General features: G+C 43.8%; 1 protein-coding gene across 1 annotated transcript in view; it reads right to left on the bottom strand.

The window, feature by feature from the left end:
* Positions 1 to 12,359, bottom strand: part of LOC141167251 (laminin subunit beta-4-like) — a 409,239-nt gene that overhangs the window by 138,552 nt on the left and 258,328 nt on the right. The window contains exon 39 of the mRNA XM_073654690.1: positions 3,033 to 3,247. Coding sequence (XP_073510791.1) covers positions 3,033 to 3,247 — 215 coding nt within the window. The remainder of the gene's footprint in view (positions 1 to 3,032; positions 3,248 to 12,359) is intronic.

The raw sequence follows: 12,359 nt of genomic DNA, 5'->3' as shown, positions 1-12,359 counted from the left end.
GAAAAAAAGGCACAGGGATGTAATCCATCCCCGTTATCCTGAGACAATACTGCGCCAACCCCCACAGAGGAAGCATCAACCTCAACCAAAAACGGCTTAGTCACATCAGGCTGCATAAGGATGGGAGCAGAGGTGAACCTCTCCTTGAGATACACAAAAGCTTCAATGGCCTCAGAAGACCACTGAACCGCATCAGCACCTTTCCTGGTGAGATCGGTCAGAGGTTTGACAATACTAGAAAAATTTTTTATGAATTTTCTGTAATAATTGGCGAAACCCAAAAACCTCTGTATCGATTTCAAACCAATAGGCCTAGGCCATTCCTGTACAGCTTGAACTTTAACCGGGTCCATCTCAAAACCTTCGCTGGAGATAATGTAACCCAAAAAACTAATTCTCTGTACAGCGAACTCACATTTCTCCAGCTTAGCAAAAAGCGAATTGTCCATTAATAACTGTAATACCTCACGTACGCTCCGCCAATGAGACTCCAGATCCGGCGAATAAATCAAAATGTCATCCAAATACACAACCACATTTTTGCCGATCAAAGGTCTAAGGATGTCATTAATAAGATTCTGAAAAAATGCAGGAGCATTAGTAAGACCAAAAGGCATAACCAGGTTCTCAAAATGACCCACAGGAGTGTTAAAAGCAGTCTTCCATTCATCACCCTCCTTCATGCGCAACAGATTGTATGCCCCCTTAAGGTCAATTTTAGAGAACCACTTGGCCCCCATTAACTGGTTAAACAGATCAGGAATCAATGGCAGTGGGTAAGGATTGCGTACAGTAATTTTGTTAATCTCACGAAAATCCAGACAAGGACGTAAACCGCCGTCCTTTTTTTTTACAAAAAAAAATCCAACCGCCACAGGAGACTTAGAGGGCCTAATGTGACCGGCGGCCAAACTTGTCTGTATGTATTCCTCCAAAGCCTTCCTCTCAGGAATAGTAAGGTTAAATAAACGACTTTTAGGAAGAGTCGCTCCAGGGACAAATTCAATAGAACAATCATAGTCTCTATGGGGAGGCAAAACCTGCGATTCCTTCTCAGAAAAAACTCTCCAAAAATCCTGAATAGGAACAGGCAATTCTCCCCTATCCAAAGCTGCAATACGCCCGTTACAACACTTGTCATAACATTTATGGCTCCAGGATTTAATTTCACTGGTAGACCAATCCAGTACAGGATTGTGAAATTTTAACCAGGGCAATCCCAATATTACTGGAGAAGGCAAGTTATTCAAAACTACCAAATCCAATTTCTCATGGTGAACACCATTAATAGTGAGAGGAAATTCACAGACCTTGAGAGTAATATTCTTCAAAGGGGAACCATCCACAGAAACCACAGCAATGGGGGATGATAAAGGTTCGGGTTTTAAATTGAGTCTTTCCAAGAATCCCCCATCAATTACATTCAGAGTAGACCCACAATCAACAAACACCCGAAATTCCATTAATTTTTCCTGAGCAATCGTGGAAGCAGCTAAAAATACACCCTTGGAATTTAAACAGGCAATACGGGCATGACTGACCATTTTTTTTTTCTTTCTTCATACGAAGCTCACAGCCTTTAATCAAATGACCAGATTTTCCGCAATAGAAACACAAGCCTTCAGAAAATCGACGGTCTTTTTCTTGAGAGCGAGGTGCCACCGATCCAATCTCCATCGGTTCACCACTGTTAGTACACACATTCTCATAACCAGAAACTGACATAGCAGAGGATTTGCTCTCATTAACCCTTGCACGCAGTCTCCTATCCACCCGTATAGCTAATTGCATAGCCTGTTGCAATTCTTCAGGTGTAGGATAAGCAATTAGCAGGTCTTTAACCCTTTCATTGAGCCCAGCAAGAAATAGAATTTTCAGAGCAGAATCGTTCCACCCTGTTTGAGTAGACCATCGACGGAAATGAGTACAATATTTTTCCACATTACCTGATCCCTGTTTCAAACGTCTCAACTCAGTCTCAGCTGATGCGACACGGTCAGGATCATCATATAATAGTCCCAAAGCAGAAAAAAAACTATCCACTGATCTGAAGCATGTATCACTAGGTTGCAAAGAAAAGGCCCACTCCTGAGCTCTTTGCGCAAAAGTGACATTATGAACCCTATGCGCTGGGATTCATCCCCAGAGGACTTGGGTCTCAAACGAAAATACAATAAGCAAGCATTTTTAAATGAAAAAAATTCTCGGTGTTCACCAAAAAATAAATCCGGCAAACATACCTTAGGCTCCAAGAAATGTGCTCCAGGACAGTTACTCACGTGCTGACGGAGCTCGGCCACCTCCAGAGAGAGTCCCTGCAGGCGAGGAGCCAAATCCTGAACCGACACCATGATGGAACAGAAAAATCTTTCCTTAGAGAATTTGCAGGCTGGACTTACTGTTATGTTCTGCTACCAGAGCTAAGGAAAGAGAGGAGATCTGTCCCTACGATAGAACTCAGCTGAATCCCTACGATGTAACAGGGAACCTGATCCTGCGATCAGACCTGCTAAAGTCCTAAGCTAGTCTGTACGGAGACCTATAGATGTGGGGAAGGAATCCCTACAAGTACTAAGGACTGGGAGGAAAATGGGACACCTCCTAACAGAAATAGTAGCAGACAGACGAACAAACAAAATATATAGAACATAGAGGTCCGTAGACCAAGCAAACTAACAGAGTTAGATACAGAGCACAGGCTAGCTAGAAAGTAGTTATACAACGAAGTCCAGCAAAGCCAGGAGGGCGGAGCAGGATTAAATAGGCCAACAAGGTCATATGACCAGCAAAGGAAAAAACCTAAGAGCAAGGTTCTAACATTTGGGGGGTATACAGGGAGAATCAGGGGGTTATATACTCCTTATGGAATGTAGCACAGGCGCTGATTAAGGTGCTAGTCTTATTTCAGAGATTAAAAAACTGGTGACGGGTTCCCTTTAACCTTTGATCTCACTCCTTTTTTAAAATAATCAGACTCTCATCTGAGGTGCATGGATGTAAAAACAGAATCATTCCAAAAAAATGACTCTCACCATCTCGTTCATTTTGCTTATTTGTAGTGATTTCATTTTATTTAGTTTTTCAAAGTTTTGTTTGTCTTTTGTGTCCAGATTGTTTAATGCATTTAAAACGTTTTTCCTGGTTTTTGTTGCTGTCTTGATCATCGGAGCAGCATTGCGTGCTTTCTCTACTGCAGATAAAGATATTTTGTAGTGTTTGGTGATCTTCTCCAAAGACTCTTGAATATCTGTTAATGGAGAGAGCCATGTGCAGTCATTGTTATGATTAAATTACTGTAGTGTATGGCAATTTATAAGAAAAGAAAATTATAAAGGTAAAAAACAATGCAGTATAACCAGTACATCTTCAAATCATATAGAAGAGTTTAATTGATGTACGCCTTCTTTATTCTCCAAATCTACAATGCACAGTTATACAGTATTTTGATCACGTTATATGTTTCAAGCATAATATGCAACAAATACCATCAAATTGTACATACTATTACCTCTCTCAGTTGGTAGATGAACCAACCAGAGGAGAGAATTTGCTGGATCTTATCTTGTCTAATAGACCAGATAGAGTTTCAGATCTACAGGTCTGGGTGCATTTAGGCTGCAGCGACCATAATATGGTAAGTTTTAGGGCTCATCTGCATAAAAAAAAAACACTCCGAGGCAACTACCATCCGGTAAGTCTGACATCAGTAGTGTGCAAAGCTTTTGAGTGCATTATAAGAGATGACCTGCAGAAATATATTGCAGAGAACAATGTAATAACTGACAACCAGCATGGATTCATGAAAGATAAGTCGTGTCTAACTAACATGCTGGGTTTCTATGAGAAGGTAAGTGCAAATCTAGATGTTGGTAATGAAGCTGATGTGATTTATCTGGACTTTGCAAAGGCATTTGATGCTGTTCCACACAATAGCCTTAGCTAAAGATCCAGAAGCAAGGACTAACAGACAGGAAATAAAGAGTCGTCATAAATGGTACATTCTCTAAATGGGATATAGTCAGCAGTGGGGTGCCACAGGGATCTGTGCTAGGACTGATTCTTTTTAATTTCTTTATTAATGACGTTGCAGATGGCATTGAGAGTAAATTGTCAGGTTTTTTTTGACGACATCAAATTATGTAGGATATTTAAAAACTGTGCTTGACAGTACAATATTACAAAACAATCTGGATAAGATGTCTGCATAAGCAAACACTTGGCAGGTGAGGTTTCATGTTGATTAATGTAGAGTAATGCACCTAGGACGGAGTAATCCTATTGCTGCATACACATTAAATGGAAGTATACTCAGGACTACAGAACAGGAGAAGGACTTAGGTATTTTATTTACAAGTAAGCTGAGCAGCAGCACTCAATGTCAAGCAGCAGCCGCAAAAGCAAACAAGATTTTATGGTGTATAAAAAGAGAGATAAAATCCTGTGACCCAATGTATTGTTACCCCTCTATAAATGACTAGTAAGGCCACATCTAGAATATGGGATCCAGTTTTGGGTAACACAGCTTAGAAAAAAAGATGTCTCAGAGGAGATATCAAACAGAATGTCATACAAAGTTGGGGCTACACTCACTCTCTGCAGCATCTATCACCCCTCCTGGAACACTACGTCATTAGGGTGCAATGCTGCAGTTACTTTCTACAGTTTCTTGCATGTAACTGTGAAGAAAGACATTGTCAGGGGATGGAGATAAAAGCAGTTAGTTGCAACAGCACCGACCCCCAGTTTCTAGCACCGGCCTCTAATGAATCGCCATAAGGCGACGGTGCTGGTGTCACTCACACAGTTTCTAGCACTGCCCCTGATAACGATTCGTTTGAGGGGAGTGATAAAAGCTGTGGGTCAGTGCTGGTGTCACTCACTGCTTCTATCTCCGCCCACGACAACATCCTCTTTCACAGTTAGAAGCAGTGGCGGCAGAAATAGAAGCAGAGTGCCAGCTCTGCACTCACCTCTCCCACAGATTCTATCACTATGGATCCATGACATCTTCAGAGAGAGGAGATAGATGCTGCAGGGAAGTGAGTGCAGCCCCAGCCTCCTGTGACGTCCTGGTGGAGACTACTCTCAAATAAAATGTCACAGGAAGTGCAGTTAAAAAAACACATTTAGCTATTACATAGATATGGAGAAGTGTGGGGTATTGTATAATAATTCTAATTACAAGTGTGGTTGGGGTGTAAAGATAGATATTTAGGAAGGACATTTAGGGTATCGGACCACCCTTTTAACCCTTTTACCCCCCAGGGTGGTTTGCACGTTAATGATCAGGCCAATTTTTACAATTCTGACCACTGTCACTTTATGAGGTAATTACTCTGAAACGCTTCAACAGATCCCACTGATTCTGAGACTGTATTTTCGTGACATATTGTACTTCATGATAGTGGTAAAATGTATTTGATATCACTTGCGTTTATTTGTGAAAAAATTGAAAATTTGCCAAAAATGTTGAAAATTTCACAATTTTCAAAATTTGAATTTTTATTCCGTTAAATAAGAGAGATATGTTACACAAAAAAGTTAATAAATAACATTTCCCACATGTCTACTTTACAATAGCACAATTTTGGAACCCACATTTTTTTTTATTAGTGCGCTATAAGTGTTAAAAGTTGATCAGCAATCTCTCATTTTTCCAACAAAATTTACAAAACCATTTTTTTAGGGACCACATCACATTTGAAGTGACTTTTAGGGGCCTTTATGACAGAAAATACCCAAAAGTGACACCATTCTAAAAACTGCACCCCTCAAGGTGCTCAAAACCACATTCAAGAAGTTTATTAACCCTTCACGTGCTTCACAGGAATTTTTAGAATGGGGAAGAAAAAAATGAACATTTAACTTTTTTCACAAAAATGTTACTTTAGACTCCAAATTTTTTATTTTTGCAGGGGTGACAGGAAAAAGTGGACCCCAAAATTTGTTGTGCAATTTCCCCTGAGATACCCCATATGTGGAGAAAAAACACTGTTTGGGCGTACGGAAGAGTTCGGAAGGGAAGGAGCGCCATTTGACTTTTTGAATGTAAAATTTGCTTGAATAATTAGCAGACGCCATGTTGCGTTTGGAGAGCCCCTGATGTGCCTAAACAGTGGAAACCCCCCACAAGTGACACTATTTTGGAAACTAGACCCCCCAGGGAACTTATCTAGATGTATGGTGAGCACCTTGAACCCCCAGATGCTTCACAGAAGTTTATAACATGGAGCCATGAAAATAAAATTTTCATATTTTTCCCACAAAATGTTTTTCAGACCTCAGTTTTGCATTTTCTTAAGGGTAATAGGAGAAATTACACCATGCAACTTGTTGTGCAATCTCTCCTGAGAAAGCCAATACCCCATATGTGGGGGAAAACCACTGCTTGGGCATATGGCAGGGCTCAGAAGGGATGGAGCACCATTTGACTTTTTGAATGTAAAATTTGCTTGAATAATTAGGGGACGCCATGTTGCGTTTGGAGAGCCCCTGATGTGCCTAAACAGTGGAAACCCCCCACAAGTGACACCATTTTGGAAACTAGACCCCTTAGGGAACCTATCTAGATGTGTGGTGAGCACCCTCCTGAGTATGCCAATACCCCATATGTGGGGAAAATACACTGTTTGGGCGCGTTCAGAAGGGAAGGAGCACTGTGTGACTTTTTGACCGCAAAATTGGCTGGAATCAAGAGCGGACGCCATGTCACATTTCAGGAGCCCATCATGTGCCTAAATAGTGGAAACCCCCCACAATTGACTCCATTTTGGAAACTAGACCCCTCAAGGATTTTATCATGGGGTATAGTGTATATTTTGAACCCAGAGGTACGACAGAATTTGATAACATTAGGTCATCATATTGAATAAGTTGTCATTAGTCTTGAGCGCAAGTGCTCGCTACTTGAGTTTGCATCGGGTACTCGGGTATGCACCATTTATCACGGGTGCGCGAGTGACATACTCTAGTCCCTGCCCCGCATGTTTCACGGTTGTTAGACACCCAAAAAAAGCCATGCGGGGATTGCTCATGCATGGCAGGTGATCCCAGCAACGAACACCCGCGATACTCAGTGCATACCAGAGCACCCGATGCAAACTCAAGTAGCCAGCACTTGCGCTCAACACTGGTCGCCATATTGTCATCATTTTTTTTTCTTTACTTTTGAAAAAATCCCAACCCTAACCCCAACTCTAATACAACCCCAACCCTAACCCCAAACCCAACCCTAGCCCAACCCTAACCCTAACCCCAACCCTAACCCAACCCTAACCCAACCCTAACCCTATTCCAACCCTAACCCCAACCTTAACCCCAATCCAATCCCTAGTTCAACCCTAACCCAACCCTAACCCCAACCCTAACCCTAGCACAACCCTAATCCCAACCCTAACCCCAACCCTAACCCTAGAGTTTATTTTTTTACACCGTTCTTCATGTGGTATAACTGATTACAGCAATACCAGATTCATATCGGGTTTTTATGTTTGACAGCTGTCACACACTAAAAGACACTTTTTTGCAAAGACTAGTTTTTGCATCACCATATTTTGAGAGCTATAATTTTTACACATTTTGGCCAACAGAGTCATGTGATGGCTTGTTTTTTGAGGGACAAGTTGACGTTTTTATTGGTACCATTTTCGGGCATGTGACATTTTTTAATCGCTTTCTATTCCGATTTTTGGGAGGCAGAATAAACAAAAACCATCAATTCAGGTTTTTTTTTTTATTCCGCTCCGCGTGTAGTAAAATTGATAATGCAGAGCTATTCTTCAGGTCAGTACATTTACAGCGGTACCGCATTTATATAGTTTTGGCGCTTTTACACAATAAAACTATTTTCTAGAAAAAATATTTTTTTTGTATCGCTTTATTCTGAGAGCTTTAACTTTTTTCTGATGATGGAGCTGTGTGGTGGCTTGTTTTTTGCGGGACAAGATGACGTTTTCAGTGGTACCATTTTTATTTACATTCATCTTTTTGATCGCGTGTTATTACATTTTTTGTTTGGTAGTATGATGATAAAGCATTGTTTTTTGCTTTGTTTTTTTTTTTTACCGTGTTCACTAAAGGGGTTAACTAGTGGGACAGTTTTATAGGTCAGGTCGTTCCGGATGTGGCGATACCAAATATGTGTACTTTTATTGTTTTTTTTGTTTTTTTTTCATAATAAATAAATATTATGGGTACAATATATTTTTATTTTTTGGGGATTCTTTTTTTAATTTTTTTTTTTAAATATTTTTACTTTTTTTTTTTTCACTTTTCTACTTTTTTTTAACTCTTACACATTGTCCCACTATGGGACTTTCACTTTTTGCAGCCTGATCAGCTGCATGGCATAGAGAGCAGCAGCTCCCTATGTCATGCAGCCTGTAAGCGCTGCACACAGTGGAGACATTACTTTGGTCATGCACTGCGCATAAAAAAAGTAACGCCTGCCTCCTGGTGACCCGGATGTTGTCATGACGACATCGGGTCGTCAAGACAACATCCGGAAGCCGCCGCAGACATCACTGGACGCCGGCAGGTGAGGTGAGTATAACGATCACCTCCCCCCTTACCACCGCAATGCTGCGATCGACTTTGAATGCAGGATTGCGGGGGTTAATGTGCAGGGAGCAGTGCGGGACCGCTCCCTGCACATAGCACCGGGTGTCAGCTGTGACAATCAGCTGACACCCGGCGGCGATCGCCCCGCACCGCTTGTGTGCGGTTGGCGATCGCAGAGCGCATAATAGTACGTAGCTGGCCCTATAGACCCAGGGCACAGAAACGTACTATTACTGACAAGGTCGGAAAGGGGTTAACATTTAGGCTGAGGCTCCACAACAATTTAGGCCATGACACTTGTCATATGACCAAAGTTCAATAGGCATTGCTGTTACATCGCAGCTCAATACAACCGAATGGGATCAGACCCTGTGGGTACTGTGACTGCGACAAGCAAGTCACAAAAATCCAACGCGGTTGGACTTGCTGCAACTTGCTTAGCGCAGTTGCAATGCAACCTCATTCACTTGTATTGTTTTGCGATGTAGCAGCGACACCTATCAAACGTTGGTTGTAAAACAGGTGTCAGAGCCAAAGTCACCACTTAGAAAAAGGAATAATGTAGCATATTGCTGGGACTAACACTGCTGCATAACAAACCATGTAGACTGCTTTAAATTACAGACAGGTGTGGTCAGGTGACTTTCCATAGTTTGTGGTAATAAGTTCACCTAGTTATGTAGCAGTAAATTCCTTGGTGATCTATAAGTAGAAGATTTATTATTGAGGATTATTTGGGAAAAAAATTGTCAGAACCACTATTGAAGTTCTCATGTCAGCCATACTGGTTGTCATGTAGCTGTCAAATAAACTAGGAAACAGATAAACTTTATGTGAAAAACAAAATTTAAAATTGATTTCAGAGTTTAGGGCATGCTCACACAGAATTTGAAAGTGAGATTGGCGCGGAATGAAAAAACTGTCAAAAGTAGTTCAACAACCATACCACTGCCTATTTCACATTGGATTTTTAAATACTAATAAAAAACAAGGTAAAAGCATCTAAAAGCAGGAATGCACCCTAATATTGGCCATGCACACACAAGCACAGCCGATCTTGCAGCTGAAACTCAAAAATCATCTAATTTGTAAATAATATACATGAGTACCCTCAGCTTACTGACTTTGAGGCTCAGGCGACACACAGACTTTTTATTGCTGTCCTCTATAGGTATGTCTCGAGATGATTGACTTTTTTTTATCCCTTTGTTAGGGATCACATATGTGAGTAAATACTTACCAGTCAGCAGCTTCATTTATTTTCAGCCCCGCTCCTAATGCACCGGCACCACGTAACAGCTATTGCAAGCTGCCAGATCACTGTATGTTCCAGAAATCACTTTTCTCAATACAAGTCTATAGTACTCATAATGTGGCGACAGGGCCTCCTTCTGAATTACCATAGACTTGCATTGAGAAAATTGAAAAAAGTGACCTTCGCTTCACACAGCAACCACTATGATTTGGTAGGACACAATTACAGTCACATGGTACCGGAATGGGGCTAAAAATAGGAGATAACGACTACCGGTGAATATGTGACTATGTAACATCTCTGGAGGTGTGCTAGTGACGCGCCCCTGGGCCTGAGTCGCGCAGCGTTGCGCACGCGGGAGCCTACCCGGAGCCGGATCAGATGGGGGTAGTAGTCTCGTGGCGGTGACCCGGTCCGTGCCCAGGGAGTCAGACTAAGTGGCAGTCTATTAGCAGTAGATGGTGGATGTTGTTTCTGTGATCGACTACGCCACCCGTTGAGTGCAGCTATGGAGCTGCCGCTGCAGGGCAGACCGCTGAGGCCGGTGGAAGGATGGTGCAGCGTGGATGGTATAACCCCCAAAGGGAGGGGTATGGCCTCAGGGCAGCGCGGATAGATGATGGGGGTGATGGTGGTACACGAGCGCAACAAAGACAACTCGGAGTCTTGGTGGTGCAGTTCAGGGTCTTTACTCACGGTTACTCGGTTACTGCTCCAGGCCACCGCTGCAGAGGTGGCCGCCTGTGTCGCGCTGTGCTCACCAGGTGAGGGGCTCGGTTAACTCCCAGGTCTTTCTGGAGTGCTTTGCAGGACCCCCTTTATGTCCCCTGTTTCTGGTCTTCAACCCCACTAGTGACCACGCTTATGTCCAGCTGCCTCGGACCTTCTTGGTGGGCAAACGTTGGCCTGCGTTTCCCAGGTCCTATGTGGTGCCTTTCTAGCGGGTGTGGTGAGGGGCTGCTCCACATGTAATGTCGCAGCCTCCGGTTCTTAGTTGAGGGTAGTTTCTCTCCTCCACTAATTTGGGATCCGGTTCCCATCTTCTTGACCTGACCCCCCTACTCAGGTAGCGGCGGGCGTGTGGTGGCTTCCAGCCAGTCCACACCTCTGGGGTCCCCTCTCCTTTCTGGAGCCCAGTCTGCTCCTCTTCCTCCTCCAGGCTCAGGCCTCCTGACAGGGCCTGCCTGTGGAGCAGAGCCCATAAAGCAGCTCTGCTCCCTGTCTTCTCCTCTCTCAACTCTCCCTCTTTCCAAGATGGTGCCTCCCTTTATCCTCCTGTACAGAGTGCACCCAGGATCTACTTCCCCCACGCACACACTACCGGGTTCCCTTCTCTAGGTGTTCCCTCCCCCCACTCCAGCCAGGGACATGCTCACTCGTGCCTGCATAACTAATGGGAGCACCGTCGAGCTGTCCCCCGGAAATGTGGTGTAGTGCATGTGGGTGTTAGGGTCCTGAGCCACACTCCATCCTTACCTGGAAGTGAGATATCGCACATCTGGGTGAGATGCAATACCTCTGTAGCAACCGAACCCTCGGGGTGCTACATTCCCCCCTGGCAAAACCCAGCACGTCCGCGGGCTGGAACTGAGCAAAAGACAGGGTATACATTAGAACATGCAAATTTTTCATAAACAATAAGTACAACAGGTATCAACATTCAGTTTCCCTTTATGGGAACGGCTCTCTCTTAAACGGTATAAGTGCATATGTACTGTTCTGGAACTCTTTTTCATAGTAACACATTCTAGCATATAAATTTTTCATCTAAAACATTTCTAGCAGCAGATCCACGAAGAAGTCTCTTTATAACAGGTCACAGTTTATTCTGCAACCAGGTGTCCATTTTCCTAAAACAGGGAGACGTAACCAGGTAGGGGTCTGTCCTGCCCCGAGTCCTTAACAGTCTTTTAGTCCATCCTGGGTTACGCTCCACTAACTGTACAAAGGATTCCCGGTAAATCCACCAAGGACTCCCATACATTACTAGAAACACATAATTATTTACAGGATATGGCCGCTCTCAGTCCTCGGCCAGGTAGGGGTGGCTGTTCTCAGTCCCCAGCCAGTGAGAGGGAAAAGGGGTGGCTGTTCTCAGTCCCCAGCCAGTTAGAGGGAAAAGGGGAAACAGTTCTCTTTCTGTCCCAACGGGGACCACACTCTTAGTGGGAACAGTCCCACAACAGTCCTTATACCCGGTCGGGTAACTATTCACATCTCCTCTTTTACCGTTTACGATTAACGGTGTGCTCCACACGCTCCTTTCTCTTTCTCAGGTTCAGACCAGTCCGGGCCCTCTTGGTACTCGGGGTCTGAGTGGTACTATTAATGACGCCCGGGGTCAGGGGGTGCGACTTTGGGCCTGGGCGCGGGCTGGTGGTGGCAGTGCCCAGGTCTGGAGCAGGTCTGCGTCTGCAGCGCCCGGGATCGGCGGCTCCACCGGGTGGCCCGGGAGCAGGCTGACGCTGGCAGCGTCCGGGACAGGGAGACTCCTCTTACCTGCTCCCGCGACCGCTCCTGCATCACGCGTCTTCTCCTGGTGCTG

The sequence above is a fragment of the Phyllobates terribilis genome, unplaced genomic scaffold (genome assembly GCF_046119375.1).
Source record: "Phyllobates terribilis strain yellow unplaced genomic scaffold, ASM4611937v1 Scaffold_11__3_contigs__length_659146591, whole genome shotgun sequence".
NCBI lineage: Eukaryota > Metazoa > Chordata > Amphibia > Anura > Dendrobatidae > Phyllobates > Phyllobates terribilis.
Note: the sequence above shows the minus strand (reverse complement) of the source record. Positions and strands in the feature narration are given on the sequence as shown.